General features: G+C 33.7%; 5 protein-coding genes across 7 annotated transcripts; 3 read left to right on the forward strand and 2 right to left on the reverse strand.

The window, feature by feature from the left end:
• Window positions 1-15: 15 nt before the first annotated feature.
• sigmar (Tumor necrosis factor alpha-induced protein 8-like protein sigmar) lies at window positions 16-7,972 on the reverse strand. 2 transcript variants are annotated; one of them, XM_066291483.1, is made up of 5 exons: window positions 7,659-7,972; window positions 5,030-5,178; window positions 3,014-3,168; window positions 2,809-2,953; window positions 16-2,752 (listed from the first exon to the last, which is right to left on the reverse strand). In XM_066291483.1, the coding sequence occupies exons 2-5, from the start codon at window positions 5,100-5,102 to the stop codon at window positions 2,484-2,486; spliced, it is 642 nt and encodes a 213-aa protein (XP_066147580.1). In that variant the 5' UTR covers window positions 5,103-5,178; window positions 7,659-7,972; the 3' UTR covers window positions 16-2,483. The 2 variants fall into 2 exon arrangements, with proteins under 2 accessions (XP_066147580.1, XP_066147581.1); XM_066291484.1 differs by lacking the exon at window positions 7,659-7,972 and adding an exon at window positions 4,579-4,660 and having other exon boundaries at window positions 5,030-5,168.
• Window positions 7,973-8,462: 490 nt separating this feature from the next.
• LOC136344234 (coiled-coil domain-containing protein 130 homolog) lies at window positions 8,463-10,153 on the forward strand. Its single transcript, XM_066291480.1, has 3 exons — window positions 8,463-8,938; window positions 9,228-9,488; window positions 9,544-10,153. The coding sequence occupies exons 1-3, from the start codon at window positions 8,627-8,629 to the stop codon at window positions 10,066-10,068; spliced, it is 1,098 nt and encodes a 365-aa protein (XP_066147577.1). The 5' UTR covers window positions 8,463-8,626; the 3' UTR covers window positions 10,069-10,153.
• A 216-nt stretch (window positions 10,154-10,369) lies between these two features.
• LOC136344231 (transmembrane protein 39A) lies at window positions 10,370-12,737 on the forward strand. Its single transcript, XM_066291477.1, has 8 exons — window positions 10,370-10,763; window positions 10,819-10,958; window positions 11,009-11,107; window positions 11,163-11,394; window positions 11,454-11,631; window positions 11,686-11,816; window positions 11,870-12,082; window positions 12,339-12,737. Exons 1-8 carry the CDS (start codon window positions 10,494-10,496, stop codon window positions 12,495-12,497), a joined length of 1,422 nt encoding a protein of 473 aa, XP_066147574.1. The 5' UTR covers window positions 10,370-10,493; the 3' UTR covers window positions 12,498-12,737.
• LOC136344232 (tubulin epsilon chain-like) lies at window positions 12,522-14,897 on the reverse strand. The gene is made up of 8 exons (XM_066291478.1): window positions 14,681-14,897; window positions 14,268-14,600; window positions 14,031-14,211; window positions 13,723-13,959; window positions 13,539-13,670; window positions 13,414-13,487; window positions 12,928-13,184; window positions 12,522-12,877 (listed from the first exon to the last, which is right to left on the reverse strand). The coding sequence occupies exons 1-8, from the start codon at window positions 14,703-14,705 to the stop codon at window positions 12,731-12,733; spliced, it is 1,386 nt and encodes a 461-aa protein (XP_066147575.1). The 5' UTR covers window positions 14,706-14,897; the 3' UTR covers window positions 12,522-12,730.
• Window positions 14,898-15,013: 116 nt separating this feature from the next.
• Window positions 15,014-17,486, forward strand: LOC136344233 (nuclear envelope integral membrane protein-like). 2 transcript variants are annotated; one of them, XR_010732930.1, is made up of 9 exons: window positions 15,014-15,235; window positions 15,335-15,462; window positions 15,518-15,725; window positions 15,782-15,948; window positions 16,006-16,156; window positions 16,210-16,399; window positions 16,447-16,608; window positions 16,729-16,953; window positions 17,293-17,486. XR_010732930.1 is itself a non-coding variant. In XM_066291479.1 (8 exons), the coding sequence occupies exons 1-8, from the start codon at window positions 15,151-15,153 to the stop codon at window positions 16,862-16,864; spliced, it is 1,227 nt and encodes a 408-aa protein (XP_066147576.1). In that variant the 5' UTR covers window positions 15,014-15,150; the 3' UTR covers window positions 16,865-17,093. The 2 variants fall into 2 exon arrangements, 1 of the variants encoding a protein (XP_066147576.1); XM_066291479.1 differs by lacking the exon at window positions 17,293-17,486 and having other exon boundaries at window positions 16,729-17,093.
• Window positions 17,487-17,513: the final 27 nt, after the last annotated feature.

Below are 17,513 nucleotides of genomic sequence, written 5' to 3' on the forward strand. Positions count from 1 at the left end.
ACTTAAACTCAGGACTTTTACTGGTTTGAATTATAATAGGTACTACATAAAAACATAAACAGGTCCAACATAAACAGACTATGGATTTTCTTAGAAAAAACACCCTGTATACGTTTAACATAATCTAAGAAAAACTTAATTAATATATTTTTTTAATAATTAATCATAACAAAGTGGCAAGCATATATACGAGTATGTGCAGACTAATAAATACACGGTGATCTTTTATTGTGGAAAAATATTCTATCACTTTTGGTAAACATAGTAAGATGACGAAAAAAGTGTGACTTAAATATTTTGTTTTGGTATAAAGGATTATTCAGAGAATGTTAGTGTAGTGTAAAGAGTTTTTAGTTTTTTACACTGTTTCTATCCCACAATATAGGCTATTTGGAGGTGAGGCTTCCCATTTGATGAAAAGTTAAATATACTTCTATTAGTTTAGAATTTATTAAGTTGGCACGTCAAGGAACTTTACCCTGTATGTAGTAATTGATGTTCAAGGCTTTAAAGCAATAAAATGAGTCTTTGCCAATTCAAGCCTCAAATATCTTAATTTATCTCTTATTGGTTGACAGTTATTGTCAATTTTGTACGATCATTTTCTTCGAATTTTAAGATTTTTCTAAATATTTAACAACAGTACAAAAACTGTAGTGATAATTATGTCACTGTATGTTCAAAAATCATTTAGTTATACGCCTTTCGTCACTTTACAATTTCTATATGTAACTTTGTTCTCTAACATGAGTACCAAAAGCAATATGATATTTTTCCACACTGAAATACCACCCTGCGTACAGAATTTTCTTATTTACGTTAAAATGGATGCATCTTTTTCTATACAAACTTACGTGCAAAAATATTTAGCTTTTATATTTTTTATTGAAAAATATCCATCTTCTAACAAAGAGATATGTTATCATTTTCAAAATTAAACGGCCATAAGAATTAAAAGCACTCTATAAAGTATCATACATTACAGAGTCCTCCTTGTTTCTGTTGGTCCTCATTATGCTCGAACTACTTCGATTTTACAACACTTAAAACATGTAATACCTACACATTTGGACAAGCCTAATATCAAACATGTAAAATCATTTTGCTCGGCAAAATGTCTTTTCTTTGTATTGCTCCACATAACATTACATTAACGTCAAAAGCTAACATTATTCTGACATACATCTAATACATCTTTTGTACCTGATTTTGGCCAGAACCACATTCGGTTTGCCTATAAATACACAGTTATGTAGATAGATTATTTTAAATTGGTTCCTTTTTGGGAGATACACAGAGAGTGCCAAATATGTTATTAACACATTTATAGGAAGTTACGAATAAGGCGTTGAGGGACCACTTGAATAGAAATTTAAAATGGACAGATATTAACTTGGTCCTTTGCCAAAATTTCACAATAAAGGTGCTAGAAAAATCGTGGTGTTCTCAAGATTTTTCCACCTCTAAGCGTGATCTTCATTGACATTAGGGCAAGATTTAATGAACACCTCATTTAGCAGTATGTCTTTTTGGACATAACTGATAAACCTGGAACTTTGAGCACCAGGTCTTCAATTCTAATAGTCTAAAATATATCTATAAACGAGGGAAAGTGTAGACATCAAAAGTGAACAACGAAAGGAGTATAACCCTTGGCATGTTCTTCGAGTGTAGTGCCTAAAGTTCATTTAATATCATTCTGCAGAGGGTTCAGAGAAACATAGCTTGCTTATTGATAGATTGGTTAGTGCTGTGCATCGTTCTATTGCTACTAGTTCCATCAAAGAGTACCTACTAATATGCTTCCCATTTTTACAATGGGGACATTTGCTAATAAAAGACATAAAACACGAGACTAGAAAACTATCCAAAATCCTATAACTTGTATAAAACATAATTTTTGGTGAATATAAATAATAATATGACTAAATAGAACAGACTTCCTAATTATTAATATAGTAGATATATTTAAATGATCACACAAAAGCTATTACAGAATCGAAGGTTTGTACACCAGATTTTTATACCATGAGGCGAAAATGGAATGTTGTGATATTCATGTGGGTTTAACGTAAAGCGTTCATATAAGAATATGCTCCAATTATTGTTGATTTTGAGGACGTTTAAATGATATTACCCTGTATGTAAGGGAGAATATATTAATATAAATTTTATCGAGGAAAAGGCCTAATAGACGATAAGGCCGGAAAATAAGAAATACAGTTATTCAAAACTGCATCTCTTAATAAATTATAAAACGTTGGCATCGTTCGCCAACATATTCACACTTCTTTCTTGAATAAGATGGACATCATGACACATTAATTTTATATCACTGTCCAACTAGAACCTGAAAAACCCTCTAAAAATCCCCAAAACCACCTCCATGGATATACTTCTTGTCGTCCTACACAGTAGGCATCTACCAATCTTGTACAGATCTTTATATCAATTTAAACACCCACAAATCACAAAATACCCCTTCATAGATCGCCATTGTCAATCGCCTTATTGAGGTCACTCACGACCCTCCCCAGCGCCTCTCTGTACTCGCTGTTCCTCTTAAAAATCGAATCCAAAAAATTTTCATTGGTGAAAAATGCAAAGACACTTTCGACCCTGTTTAGAGACTTATCGGTCAGATGTTTGCTGATGATCGATTGCAGAATTCTTTGGGAGTCGGATAAGGCTTTGACCAGATAATTGCGGTCGTAGCTAAAGTCTACTTCGTAGAAGGAAATTATCGTCATTCCTATTGATAAGATTCTTATGTTGGTGTTTAAGTTGAAAGTGTGACGTAAGTCTTACCAGCCATTCGGAATTTGTTTTTGAATTTTTCGGCAAGTTTCATATCCTCCTCAGTGAGCAGGTTGTTTCTGTGCAATACTCCTAGTTTAATTACCACTTTGATGATGTTTTTAATTAGTTTTTCGGCTTCTTTTTTGTTATTCGACTGAAGATATTATCTCGTTAGATCGTTTATGTTTGGAAGCAAACTTCGTTAAGTACTTACGTATTGCTTGGCCAGCCGATATAAATTATCCAAAAGCGAGGAGGTGACGTCGTCAATGAAAACTTTGGCGATATTCTTACCCGCCATCCGGCTCAGTATTTTCTTCTGAGCTCTGAGTCCTATGTCTCGGGCTTTAAACGTGCTTTCCGTCATGACTGCAAAATACCCTAGTAAGTAAACTCAAATGTGACCAAACCATGAAATTCTTGATGATTCAAAAACAATACAAATAATACTATCACCACCTGCTAGTGGCCTTTACATTACACGATAAGATTATGATGTATGTTATCCTGCGATATTTAGCTAGTCAATGTCTTTAAATGACTAATAGGTCAAGTAGCACAACATGTCTAGCCAAGTTTTAAAATTTAAATGGATAGAGTGTTACTGAAAATAAATATTTATTTTAAAAACCACAAATATGCGTTTATGTGGAGGCGTTGTGCAGTAATTTCCGGATGAGACCGACCCAACTGTGCGGAGATATCTTTGTTGTACAGAGCGTCTCAGGTTTTATGGTCAGGGTTTCAGGGATGGCTAGAAAAAGGAATTTTAAGGTGGTTGTTCTTGTACACACAAGCCCTAATCTGCTTCATTCCTAAATCACAAGGTCGTCAAACGTTGAAAAAAATATTGTTTTAATTTTTTTACTGCCGAACAGTTAAAGCGTCTCAAACCAAATTCGATACACGACGTGATCTCATAAAGTGTCACCAAACTGAAAAGTTTCTAGTCAACCAGGTTAGTTCAGGTTGATACACAGGCTGAAACATTAACCATGGACGCAGAAACAGCAACAGCACTTCTGATGGATACATACATACATACATAAGAATAGGCTATGTGAGGTGTAACAAGGAAAGGAAAATTCTGAAAAAGAGGTGCTTTAAATGTTGGGTGTTGTCTTGCTACAAGTGTAGAATGAAGGACGCAAATAAGGGGGATTCAGGCATACTGAATGGTGCTGCTTGTGTAACACGAAAGGATATAGGACAGAAACGGGGAGGAGGGGGGTATTTAAAGGGTTCTCTTAACGGCAAGAGGAAAAATAAAGAGCAAATTAGTAACGCAAAGACTAAACCAGGGGAAGCAACTACTGGAGACACAACATATTAAAATCACATATACTGGGAACACAAAATAAAAAAAAAAGTTGCAGGCGGAAATATAGGTATTAAGCACTAATTAATCAATAATAGATTAATTACCCATCAGAAAAAAGTGATAACGAGCATTATTAGAAATGCAATATTCAACTATAAATCAATTGTGCTCTTTTTGTAATTATTATCCCCCTGTTAATAGTAAACTAAAAGAAATGCGACCTACTTTTGATGGCAAGTTGACCTGAAAATATCCTTTTGTAACCCTCCTAGGCAATCCTGATACCCTGATAGTAAACTAAGACAAACAAAAATTGTTAGGTTTAGTTGTAAGAAAATATTCAAAAATTATGTTGCAAAATTTCATTTGATTTACCAAATATTGAGAAAAATAAAAGATGTCAATACGCGTGAATTATACAAACAAATAAATTGATATATAAATAAATAAAAACTCACCAGGTTGCTTCATTGAAAATTCTGTGATTCTGGAAAGTTACAGGAAAAAACGACGAGTGCACTCCGATAAGCAAACAAAATTCTAAAAATTAAAATAAATAAAATGAACCACCTAAATAAATAATATATGAAAAAAATGATGGGCAGTCTTTCAGGGAGAACTGGTACATCGGAAATTTTTTCACCCCAATAAAGAGCTGTTTGCCAAGCCGATCTTAACTCTTCGTAAAAACACCCTATTTGCAAGAAACAAATTCCTCAGCGTGCCCGTTTGCCCATTGAAATTCCGCATAAATTTCGTTGCACTTCAACGCTTATATTCCGTGTTTTTCATGCGAAAATTTATTCCATAATCTACGTATTTTTACTGGCGCGGTATTCGCTGCTAAATTACTTCCTTCAACTCCTCCAGCCATGAAATTACATAAATATTTATGAAAAGAAAACTTACAAAGACAATTCGAACATTCAGTGGCGACGTACTGGTAAACCAGCCAACATTCCACTTCCACGATTCTCGACATGTTGCTTAAAAAGGGCTTTAGTTGATATGGCAGTGAAGATTCTATTTCTGGACCTTCTGTTTTGCGTGTAGATGACCTGGTAAAAAGAGTTATAAATGTCAGTGTTACATCTACCAGCAGAGAAACTATAAAAAATGTAGTAAGACAATAAAACCACGTAATTAACGACTAAGTTCGTTAAAACACTTCCGTTTTAAGATTTAATGGCTATGCGAAACGAGATATTTCAAAGTCAAATTCATTCAGTTTCACTCTCTTTTTTAATAGGATTACAGCTTCGTAATGGATTATTATTATTCCTGGGCAAAGGAAATTCTGGACATATTGGTGAACACAATTTTTGCTTATACAAGAGATCTCGGTAATAATAGGAGATAAAGAAATACGTATAAAGCACCCTCGTTGTCTTTTTTGAAGATCAGTCTAGTAGAGTGATAAAAAAATTACAGCGCAATTGGTTTTCAAGAGAGAAGATATATAATTAATTAATAATTAAATGGCGAGTGTTTATCGACAATGGCTAATATCGATTTTAAGTTAGTGACATAAGTATAATTGTTACATTATTAGGGCACTTTTTTGGGCAGATTTCAATGATGCTGCGTTAGTTACTCTGGTTTCCTATGTAAACATTGAAATTTGTTTAACATTTACCTTCACCAATTTGTCACGGAATTTCATTGGCCAGGAATGATAATAGCAAACATTATGAATCTGTAATTCTAATATAAAAAAAGTGAAACTTTGACTTTAAAATTATCATTTCGCCATTTCAAGTTTTTGTCCATCTTCTATAGTGTCCGAGATTTCTCATACAAACATCGAATTTGGCCCATTTTTCACATTGTCATAGAAACTTTACACTTAAATATTAAAATACTCGTCAAACGCTTGCATGTAAATTTCCGCTTAGAGGCAGGAATATTTACCTTCCCTAAACACGTGTCTATTTTCCCCCTTATTGCAATGCTTAATATATCCAGGTAATTTTTCCCCTTTGTGCGTGATTAGCACGAAAAGGCGGACGTTTATAACTAAACGCAAATTTTAATGGGATTTGCAGTAGGTACTAGACACGGCATCAAACAAGCAAATTTCCGCTTTGGTAGCTCGAAGGTTAATCTTGTTAAAATCCATATCGCGATTGCTTCAAAGCCCTTCAAACTCATGCGTATTTTGCCGGTAGTCGGCAGACCAGTTAACGAGATTGGAGGCTAAAAATACGTGTAGGCGCATTATAGCCGAAAAGTTTTGCAAATTCGATGACCTATAATGATGCAATGCTATTATTGCTTCATGTTTATTTGCATGCACCTATATATTTTTTTTCAAATCCCCTTGCATTAGCGTTTTCGAGTGCGCTTCATCAGTTGATAAGTCAGGGCCGGATCATCGTGCATCTACCAACATTTTTGCCTTTCCTCAGAAAAGGTTGAACTCCCAGTCTAAACACGTTCATCTATAATAATAAAACCGATTGGATTCAGTCTTCAACCCAGAAAGGTTGGATTAGGATCCCGCGGGACACATCAGGTCGTAATAGGTTTTTGTGCCCCATAGAAAATATAATTTCCCAGTCGTAACGTCAGCAGTTTTAACAAATCTGATCCCCTATTCAGGTCAATAAATTTATTAGTCCAAACTTGAATGGCGAAATTAGTATTAAGTGCTCTTGATTGGGTTTAAATTGCGGCGAATAACAAAGCATTGAGAGAGTCATTTACAGCTTCGATCTGAGACTTTTCGCTTAAGAAATGTTAAGTTGTCCGTATTTTAGGATCATGAAATAAGAATATGGTCCGGTCCTGGTGTGGCACGCGACATAAGAAACCCAATAACGGAAACCGTTAAAGGAACTACATAGACTGCCTTCACCTGGTCTGGTATTCGGCAGATGGTCGGTATTTTCTGAGGGGTTTATGAAGAAAGTTTGACGGTTAATAAATCTATCTAAATACTATTCTAAAGCAAAATGACAAATTAAGAATCGGGGTCAGCAATTAGCGGAGATACACCCTGTACAAGCCAATAACCGTCGCCGGTACGGTTGTTTCGTGTCTTGTACAAGGTAGGTCCATATGAGAAATATTTAAACCTGGTAGAATATCACATTCCTTTAGAGGTCACAGGCACGGGGGCAAGCATATAACGCCTCTCAAAACTGAAGAGGCGAACATGTATTGTGATCTCATCTTTTACTTATTCAGCAAGTTAGAAATGTTTAAGGTCAATGTAAATCAGTCTGGAAAGTGTTGTAATTTACATTAAATGAGTCTGTTTTTGCTGGTTTAATTGGCATGATGGGTGGATCAAAGTCATAGCTCCTACAGAGGAAATCCTATACAACACTTATGGATAAACACATTGGACACTTGAAGTCTCCCCTTAACCTGATGAGTTGATTTCCCATTGCTCAAAATGGTATTAATCATACGATTATTGAATTCCGTAGATTCGCAGAAAGCTCAAGCATGATTAACTAAATACTAAATTTTATCCTACATGACTCACAATTACAATTACCATAATGTTAATTCAACTAATCCTTCTACTTACCAATTAATTGACCAAAACAAATCCCAGTTGCTATGACAACGCAGAAGAAAACATGGAAAATCGACAGAAGGAGGGAGCTACAAGATTTTCAAAAGATACAGGTTTTTGGTGAAGAAGGTAGTTTAAGGCTGTCGCGTTATGACAACGAATTGCGTATATACAGAATGAAATCACTAATTTTAAAAGATACGGGGCACACACAAGAAACGAAATTAACGCCTTCCTTCGATCGACGGCACTCACAAACCAGCGGAAAACCGATTGCATGAAGAAGTAATAGGAGGGGACACGAATTTCAATGCGCTTGCTTTCACTGCCTGAAAATATCCCGCCACCAATTTTGAAGTTGGAAGGAAAACTGGAAGAAGTAGGCAACTAAAAATACACCCAATATGAATTGTAAAAATCCCTAGAGGAATCAAGATGATGTCACTCAGATACACAGCCTTAAAGTGGACCGGAAATTCAATCCAAAATATAAAAAACAAACCTTGTAGACATCACTACTAAAAAATCAAAAACTGACTCACAGTACCTAGATTTGTAACATTTCAACTGAAAAACAATTTTAGTAAGTAGAAATGTTGATATGATTTCATTTCTATGTTTAAACAAATAATATGGAAAATTCAGATATTTTCTGGAAAACACTCACCGTAACAAAATTTTATTATATGCATTTATTTGAGATTACCTGGCGTAAAAGAAAGATCTTAAGGATATAACCAATTAATGAAGTTCAGTGAAAGTAATCTCAATGACGTACGTGGCATGTGTTAACAAATATTTCGCTATACTTTTTAATGTCAAAGCAAAACATTTACTTTAACCTCAAAATCTATTCTTTTATTGGGGTTTATTTGAAAGTTTTAACAATACATATTTTTGCAATTTCTAACTTTTCTTCATATTTCTTTATTCAATTTTCTTACCAATAAATACTCCCCTAACAACCGAGGCACCTCACCATGGGTGAACGTAAAGGAACCAACAAATACTACCCCCCGGATTATGACCCAAAGTTCGGGGGGCTCAACAAGTTCTTGGGTACCCATGCCCTTAGGGAAAGAGCCCGGAAAATCGACAAGGGCATTATAATTATTCGTTTTGAAATGCCATATAATATATGGTGTGATGGCTGTAAGAATCATATCGGAATGGGAGTGAGGTACAATTCAGAAAAAACTAAAGTTGGCATGTATTATACCACTCCAGTATACGAGTTTAAGATGAAATGTCACTTGTGCGATAATCATTTTGTTATTCGAGCTGATCCAGCAGTAAGTATTGAATGTGGTACAGTATGGCATTGCCAGTTTAATTGAAAAGCACATATCACAGAGTAATATTGCATGGATTAGTATTTCTATGAGAATATGTAAAAGGTTAAAATCAATGTTTTCTATTAATAAACCTTTTTTTATTGATAATTAAATGATTAGAAGACAATTTTGATTTTAATCATGATTAAAATTAAACATTATCAACTGATTTCAATTCTTCCAACCATGCACTCTTCAATTAACAGGGTAGAGCAATAGTTACATGATAATTTTTTTATGTGCCTAGAATTTTGACTATATAATAATATCTGGCGCTCGAAGACAAGAGAACCGTTGGGATCCTACACAAAATGGGCAGGTGGTACCTGAAACGAAAGAAGTTCAAAAAAGACTATTTGATGACCAAATGTATAAACTGGAACATGGAGTTGAGGACAAAACCACTATGGAAACAGCAAAACCCAGATTGGTCAAGCTGTTTAATAGAAATGAAGATGAGTGGGCTGACTGTTATAGTGCCAACCAAAAACTTAGGGCAGAATTTAGGGTAACTTTTTATATCATTTACCCTCTAATACTTCCATCAATAAAAATTATTTTAGAAGCAAAATTACGAAATAAAAAAACTGACAAATATTAATGTAGCACTCTTGAAAAAATCAAATCTAGAAATACCATTACTGGAGGAGCGGGATGAAGACAAAAAATTGGCAAAGTTATTGTCAATGAAACCAATGAGAAGTGGTGAAGAAAATTCTGAGTTTAAACGTAAAAATTTACTGCTGCAAAGTTCATTACCTACAAGTAATTTTAATAGAAAAAAAGAAGAAACAGCAGTTAAATTATTAAATGGGACAAAACTCAAATTAGGAATTGTAAGAAAGGACAGTAGCAGTTTAACCCATCCTGTAAAAAACGCCAAGGATTTAGAAGGATCTGGAAGTGTTCAGAGAGAAGAAATTCCTCAAAAAGTTCCAATATCAAGTGAAATAAAATTTGAATCAAATAAAAACACGGGAGCAATTAAGAGAAAAGGTGGACCCGATGCTGAAGGTTCTGAAATAAGTAAACCCAAATGGACTTCTTTAGTTGGAGATTATGAATCAAGCAACAGTGATTCTAATTAGGCTTGTGATCATTTATTACATGAATACGTTTTTCCCACAATATTACTCTTTATATATTCATAAGGAATATATTAATATAAAACTATTTTTGCTTGTATCAAATTTTAATATGAAACTTACATCTGAAGAGTAGATTAATATGCTTATTTTCTGAATCTTTTATGTGTAGAAGAAATAATGGTTACAGACAATTGTTGATTCTTGTAACTAAACAGAGAAAATACGTTAGCACTGAGATGAGTAACGTTGCCTTAACTTTCTCATAGATTCGTCAAACAAGGATCGATATAGAATGAAGCGTTTGACATTGAATTTTATGCAGGTTATGTAATTTTAGACTTTGTGTTTCACATTAAGGTATTCTCGTTAAAAATCTGTTAAAATCTCACAATTTTTCAAATAAACCTGAAAGTAAAACTCTCAAAATGCCTTCAGCAGGACGAAGGCTCTCACGAACAGGCCGAGCATCATCTCACATTGATCCTGGAAGTGCCTCTCGAGGAATTCCACTCATACCCACTTTAGAGCCGCCAAATTTACCCAAACATTTTCCTTTTCCAAATTCTCCGATGGACAGTGATCTCTTTTTTGATTTTCTTATGGTTGTGTATGCCACGATAGGAGCAGGATTGCAATTCTTGTATCTCTACCGTTCAGTATGGTGGTTGCCAACAAGTTACACTAAAACTACAATGGTAATTTATAGTCCCATATTCAAACACTGTTACCAAACTGTTCCAACTATTTCAGAATTTTTACCTCATAGATCCAAATTTAGTTGTTTTAATTGTGGTGATTTTTTTGAGACGACTGTATTATCAGGGAGGATGTAAACTGATCTCAAGGGTCTATTCTAATAAGACACAGGAAGACCTCAGCTGCTTCTCCAGGTAATATTTCATTAAATTAGTACAATTTTCTTTAATGCTTTGATCTTTAGATCAACATTACTGATGTTTTATGCTACCGTAGTAGGAACCCTTGCAATGATAGTTTTGGGAAACAGAGGAAAAATGGACATAGTTTACCTGCTCTATCCGTAAGAAGTTAATACTTTACTCTTTCAACCAAATACTTCAAAAGATTTATTTTAGTATCACATTATATATTCCAATTTTTGGCTTTAAAATACAGCCATTTTTTGAAATATCAAATTGGTGCTCAAATGGGATACCTCCTATACATGCATGCTCTTCAAATCCAGCAGAAATTCGTAAGGAGTGTGAGCACCTAAAGTCTAACTTCTTAGATAGATTAAGACAGGTTTTCTTCACTGCTGCTATGAATGCTTATTATGGAAGTTTTATCCCTTGCTGCTTTTCACAGGTATCATTATTATCTTATTTAAATCAATTTGTTAGTACTTCATTATAAAAGAATTTTAGCAAGAGTTGGTCTATGACCGATGGTGGAATATTGAACATGGTGCTTTCATTTTTGTGGGAAGCATGGTCTTTTCATTTGCTCATATGATTCCTTTGAGATATTGTGACACTTTACATCGAGCAGTTTTACATTCCGGTACCTGGAAAAAAGTAGACAATGAATGGAATGTTGCCCTAGGTTCAATAAATTAAACATTTAATGATTTTTTTTTTTAACTTCATTATATTGTAGTGGTTCATGAGTGGAGAGATGATGTTCTCTGGCCTGGGGGTGCCTTAGTTAAATACAATAAGTCTATGTGGAGAGCCATGGGTGATTGCAACTGTATTATTCCTGGGGACACAACTCTTACATGGGGACATGTACGTTCTTTTGTGCATTATTTGCATCATTTACTAACTTACAATAAATATAGCAACTCTTCATCTTGCCATCATATCCCCTAAGCATGGCTGCAGGTTTTCAAATCATAGTAATTCTCTATCAACTGTACAATGTGTTTTGTGCAATTTATTGGTACAGAATTGCGGCTTTGGCGATCATGTGCTTCTTCAATTACTACTCTTTGTACAAGTTAGTGAGGGACTCCATGGTCAGCTACAGAATGTACAAGCAAAGCGAAGAAAGCGTAAGTATGTGCCATAAGGGGGGTGAAAACTTATAATTTTTATTTGGTTGTAAAGGTGCGCCCACATATGCGGCATTTGGTAGATCCCGAATAACGAACATTTTGCAAACATCTAATAGTATAGATGGGCCAAATAGATGAGTTCAACATAAGCGTTCCGCTGATTGTTTGCTATTCTGGAATCGCCGAATGTCAGAATTGTGCGTGCGCCTTCAAGTAAAATCTTCTCAGTTTGAATAACAATTCTTTTGCCAAGGACGGCGACAAAGACACTCAATCAGGTTTGCACGGAGAACCAGGAATACATAACACTGCCAGACCCCATAATAAAAATCGAAAATACAAGACTGATGAATCTCATATTAGCCCACAGGAACGGACAAATCAAGAATCACAACATACTGATGAAAGATGACGATCTGATTCAGACTCATCATCGTTTACTTCTAATTATTTTATTTACATTATTTTACCTACAGTTTGCATTGTAGTTATGGCTGTGATTTATCACATCAGCAGGGACACACCTTTTGACGTATTTGAGTTTACAACTTTAAATAAGTAGGATTGTTTTGTCTTTTTGATGTTTATGTGTCTGTATAAGTTTGTTTAAGGATCTCAATATTCTCAATATAGAATAGTATATTATTAAAAAGGTTTCAATCGTGGAACGTTCATCGGTTTAATATTTTCTAACTCTTTATACTTCTCCACGGCACATTCCAAACTCTCTTTGCACTCTTCAAAAAAATTCAAATCAAAGTTCTGGACTTTACAATAGTGATGTATATGAGCCTAAAACCATCCGATTGTACTAAAATTTTTCTGTATGATTAAACCCTCACCTGTTTTCTGTAAAGGCTGCAATATTGAGAATGAATTCGTTTAAATAAATCTCCCATACCAGTAGTATTAAACAAAGAAAATAGAATTGCTTTCTCGCCACTGGGAGGCACATTACATAAACCAAATTTGACTGACTTTTGCGACCAAGGAGTAAATTTGGCTTTAGTCTGTAATTTGGTAACATGCCGCTGAAGATCGGAAATCGTATAATCACCCCTTCCCAATAAAGTTGAAGCCAGCAGCAGAGAGGAAGGACCTGAGATTGAACTTCTTTACTACTAGAAAAAACCTGCTTTTTCTTAGGGGTTACACACTGAGCAAATTTTGCATTTCAGGCGAAGCAGATGCTTTATTTGTTATGTTATCTTTTTATTATATCTTTGCATAAATAAATATATGTCATTTTTTTGTTCAAACTAGGAAATTTTAATCACAGATATTGATCAATGAGTAACCATCAACTTTTTATAACTTACTTTACTTACTTAAAGGGTCAATTCTAATTAATTGATTCGACCTATGGCAAGATGCCAGGAACAATTCTTCTTTAAGACGTTTACTAAAATTATTTACTTATTTGATAAAGAGCAAATATTAGTTACCGACTCACCTAACTGCTTTTCCATTACAAGTTAAAACGTGATTAAAACCGCTGGTTAGAAAGTTTACTTTGGGAAATGGCACCATGTTGGTGTTAATTTCATTCATATCAAAATTTAAGTTACCAGAAAACCGAGACCCACTAAAAGATAGTGTTTTAGCCTTTCTTAAATTTTAATTACTGAAACACTTACCTGGTTAGATGCAATAACATATCAACAACACTGCTATTCATTCCATCAGTGGGATGAAATTGGCCCTCATATTTTGAATCAGTTTTAAGTTTCTTTAGCGCTATATCTAAAAGACATCTATTTTCAACTGGAAATACACAAGTAGCATTTTCTAGCAATTGTTGTGTGGCAAGAGCATTGTTGTAAGGGCTTGTTATGACATCTTCAGTTCCTGTGGCATATACACTGGACACAAATCTGGAATAGAAAATCTCTTTTTATAGCTCAATATGTTAATAGTAATTGTAACTTTACAATTTTTTTTATACCTTTCAACTTTTGGATAAAACTCAGTTAACATTCTTAATACATAAGTTCCCAGCCCTGAACCAGTTCCACCTCCTGTAGAAAACAGCATTAAAAATCCATGTAAACTATCGCATCTCTCAACGCAATGCCGCAAACAGTTTGATATTTTGCCTTGGAACTGAGGGCCATGTTCACAAAAACCTTGAAAAGTCGTGACATTAACATAATACTTCTTTGCCTTGCTTATGTATGCATACCCTCAGCCCAATTATTGCCTGATCCTGGAAAATTTGTCACCAAATATTTGTCATCAAATAACCCTCTGTAAGTCCCAGTTTTATATCTTGCTACAACCCTTTCCTCCATATCTATACAAATAGCTCGTGCCTTGATTTTATTATTCACAAGTTCTTGAAGATTGAGGAAAGCATGATCATGATGAGAATTTGGAACATGGAAAAATGAGTTAAAAGAGTCCTGGACTGGGGTGGTTTTAATTTGAGCTCTCTTACTTTGATCAAGTGATACTTCATATTCTTGTAGTATTTTCGGCCATAAACTGGAGCCAATTTGATTTCCACATTGGCCAACTGAACGAACAAAAGGAACGTAATTTTAAATCATGTTAAAGTTTGTTATGAAAAGAAATTCTGTGATTCAATTTCCTCACCTTGTATAACTATGAACTCACTCATATTAGAAGTTTGAAGGTAACACACAGTGCTTATAAGCTAAGAAATGTATTAGTTTAGTCTCAATCTTAAATTTATTTTAAATAACTTTAAATATTTTCATGAATTTTAATAAATATAATTTAAATTTTATAAAATATCATAACCACAATCAACAACAAATTAAACATATTTAAAATTGAAATTTTCGACAAACTGTTAATTCCAACCGACTCACTTTAGGTATTTTTAAATGTAAAGTGGTGTATGTTGAGTATACAAGTATAATGTTTATGTTATTATTGACGAACTGTGTGACAGTTGACCAGACCTTAACCTCAAATTATTCAGTTGAAAAACCGAAAATTTATAAACGAAAGTTTGAAATAATTTTGAAATATTTACAATTGAGAGTCTTTTATAAGTAAATCTTCTGCTCAAATCCAGAATTTCAAGATATACAGCAGAAATGAATTCTCTGTTAACTATAATTTTATTCTTTCACCTTACAGTGGGTCAAAGTGGTACTGCTTCAGCTGGATCTAGTAATGCTGGTAAGTAATCTCTAAATAAAAAATTATATTTTTTCAAATCATAAAATACGTACTCAGCTAATTATGTGTCCGTTATCACCACAAAATTTTGAATTTTAGTGTATTATCTTGAACATAATGAATCTCACAACTTTAAACCTGAAACTATGTATGGTCGTAGAGAGTTGCAAGTATTTTGCTACCAAGGAAAACCAAAATATATTATACACATATGGCAGAGTGTCCTTGTAAGACCCTAAAACTGTGACTCTCTAGTTGATTTTTAGAAATCCATAATTTTAGTTAAAAATCATTCATCCATCAGATGATTATAATCAGTTTGATGGGGCTACTCCAGAAGAAGTCCAGCAGGAGTATCATGATAAAAGTTATAGTTGGTCAGTAAATTTATTTTCAACAAAGTCAAAAAATATAAAATTAAATCCATTCAATATGAGTTGTATTGGCATTGAGAGCAGAGATCAGTACACAATATACCTTCAAGTAATTGGTAAGTTTCTTCTCCTTAAACGGTAAATAATATTGATTGCTATTATTTTATTTTAGCAATGGATTTATGGAAAGTTTTGACATTAGTTATGGGACTTACTCTCTTTCTCAGCGCCTCAACATTAAGCTGTAATTCTTTATTTCACTACATTTGTGGTATTTCTCTAGGAGTCTGTGCTTCTTTTTTAATTCTAATTTATTTTATTAGCAAATTGTTCCCGAGGGTAAGATAATCAATGATTTGAATATTTTCCTTTGTAACATATGCATTGTAATTTTAGAAAACACTTATGTATGGTATAATAGGGGCTGGATCCACTATATTAATATATTTCTTACAAATGATTTGGGATAATATGAAGGTCATAATGTCCACTTATCAGGCCTATGTTATTTGGTACACAGTGACTACTGCATCAATTAGTTTTATTTGTAAGGAATATTTTTAAAAACAGAATATCATCTTTTAAATTTGCCTTTTATAGTGTGTTACAGATGGGGTCCAGTGGAAAACCCAAAAACAATTAATCTGATTAAATGGACCTTGCAATTAATGGGCTTAGTAGCCATATTTTTTAGCAGCCAATACCAAGAGGCTGCCATGGCTCAAGTGATTTTAGTGGTGCTTTTTACATATTTGCCAAGTAACTGGAAAATGGCACCAGGCAGATATTGGTAAGTTTAATAGTTGCTAAAAGAAGTGTACTTAAGTAGAGTTGAAGGAAAAGGAGGTTCCCACCTAAAGTAAAAGCTCTTACAAATGATGAATATTATGAGCAAGGAGTTAGAGAAACTTCAAAAGCTTTGAAGGAGTTGAGGGACTATTGTTCAAGTCCCAAGTGTAATCAGTGGAAAACTGCTATGAAAATTAAAGATGTGAAAAGGTAAGTTATGTTGAAATATCTTTATTCTGATAAAAAAAAACTTTACTAAATATAAAATTGTAACTCTATTTTAATCTAGAAAATGATGGACTTTAATGTGTAATTTTTTGAAATCATTAGGTTTGCATCATTTGTAGAAGGCAACTCACATCTGTGTGATGATGAAATCCTGGAATATGAAACTTCCATTCATGGTAATTTGACTGACGATAGTGATGAGAGAGACAGTGAAATGTCTGATGATGAAAACTGCTAGCCCATTATTGCTATATCTTCTTCAAATTAAAAACTATAATTGTGATGTGTGATGTATAATATTCTTGGGAGAATTTTAGCAGTGTGGAAGTAAGTTTCAAGACTGAAATTTGACTATCAAAAATCAGTAATAGTAGTGACTGTTGTCAATTAATAACTTATTAGTAAGTGCGTTCAAAATATTAAAATGATTAGTTTTTTAATTAAATAAAAAGGTTATTTTTAGTGTATATATGAACTGCATATGGTCTCGAGTTTGCCAAAGAATAACTCAATTTCAATGGTAATTAATGATTTCTTTGTGAAAAATATGTGATAATATATCTTCAGAGTTTACATCCGTTCTATACTGTGACTAATCTCTGCAATTAAAGAAATTATTGGTCTAAAAGAAAAATAATTATTGATATAATTATTCTCCAATTCCAGTTGTGGGAGGGCTAATGCCCAGTTTTACAGGTTCTGGGAAAACGAGTCATAGGCTTCAAATGATGGTTCTTTTTTAAGAAACCACCGCACGGAATCCATAATTTATATTCGTATAAGTTCAATTTCAGAAGACAGGTATTTTTAAACAACTTGGTAAAACATTAAGTTATTTTTCTTGATGTTACGAAATTGGTATATCTGTGATATAAAAATATCCATTT

The sequence above is a fragment of the Euwallacea fornicatus genome, chromosome 16 (assembly GCF_040115645.1).
Source record: "Euwallacea fornicatus isolate EFF26 chromosome 16, ASM4011564v1, whole genome shotgun sequence".
NCBI lineage: Eukaryota > Metazoa > Arthropoda > Insecta > Coleoptera > Curculionidae > Euwallacea > Euwallacea fornicatus.

Coding starts and splice junctions, on each gene's coding strand:
- sigmar (XM_066291483.1), bottom strand. CDS start 5,102: ATGTCGAGAATCGTGGAAGTGGAATGTTGGCTGGTTTACCAGTACGTC. Junction 2,954..3,013: donor ATCGGCTGGCCAAGCAATAC/GTAAGTACTTAA, acceptor TAATATCTTCAG/TCGAATAACAAAAAAGAAGC. Junction 2,753..2,808: donor AAACAAATTCCGAATGGCTG/GTAAGACTTACG, acceptor TCTTATCAATAG/GAATGACGATAATTTCCTTC.
- LOC136344234 (XM_066291480.1), top strand. CDS start 8,627: ATGGGTGAACGTAAAGGAACCAACAAATACTACCCCCCGGATTATGAC. Junction 8,939..9,227: donor TTATTCGAGCTGATCCAGCA/GTAAGTATTGAA, acceptor TTATGTGCCTAG/AATTTTGACTATATAATAAT. Junction 9,489..9,543: donor AACTTAGGGCAGAATTTAGG/GTAACTTTTTAT, acceptor AAATTATTTTAG/AAGCAAAATTACGAAATAAA.
- LOC136344231 (XM_066291477.1), top strand. CDS start 10,494: ATGCCTTCAGCAGGACGAAGGCTCTCACGAACAGGCCGAGCATCATCT. Junction 11,395..11,453: donor TCCCTTGCTGCTTTTCACAG/GTATCATTATTA, acceptor AAAGAATTTTAG/CAAGAGTTGGTCTATGACCG. Junction 11,632..11,685: donor TGAATGGAATGTTGCCCTAG/GTTCAATAAATT, acceptor ATTATATTGTAG/TGGTTCATGAGTGGAGAGAT.
- LOC136344232 (XM_066291478.1), bottom strand. CDS start 14,705: ATGAGTGAGTTCATAGTTATACAAG. Junction 14,212..14,267: donor AGGCAATAATTGGGCTGAGG/GTATGCATACAT, acceptor CGACTTTTCAAG/GTTTTTGTGAACATGGCCCT. Junction 13,960..14,030: donor TTTTATCCAAAAGTTGAAAG/GTATAAAAAAAA, acceptor TTTCTATTCCAG/ATTTGTGTCCAGTGTATATG.
- LOC136344233 (XM_066291479.1), top strand. CDS start 15,151: ATGAATTCTCTGTTAACTATAATTTTATTCTTTCACCTTACAGTGGGT. Junction 15,726..15,781: donor AATATACCTTCAAGTAATTG/GTAAGTTTCTTC, acceptor ATTTTATTTTAG/CAATGGATTTATGGAAAGTT. Junction 16,157..16,209: donor TGCATCAATTAGTTTTATTT/GTAAGGAATATT, acceptor TGCCTTTTATAG/TGTGTTACAGATGGGGTCCA.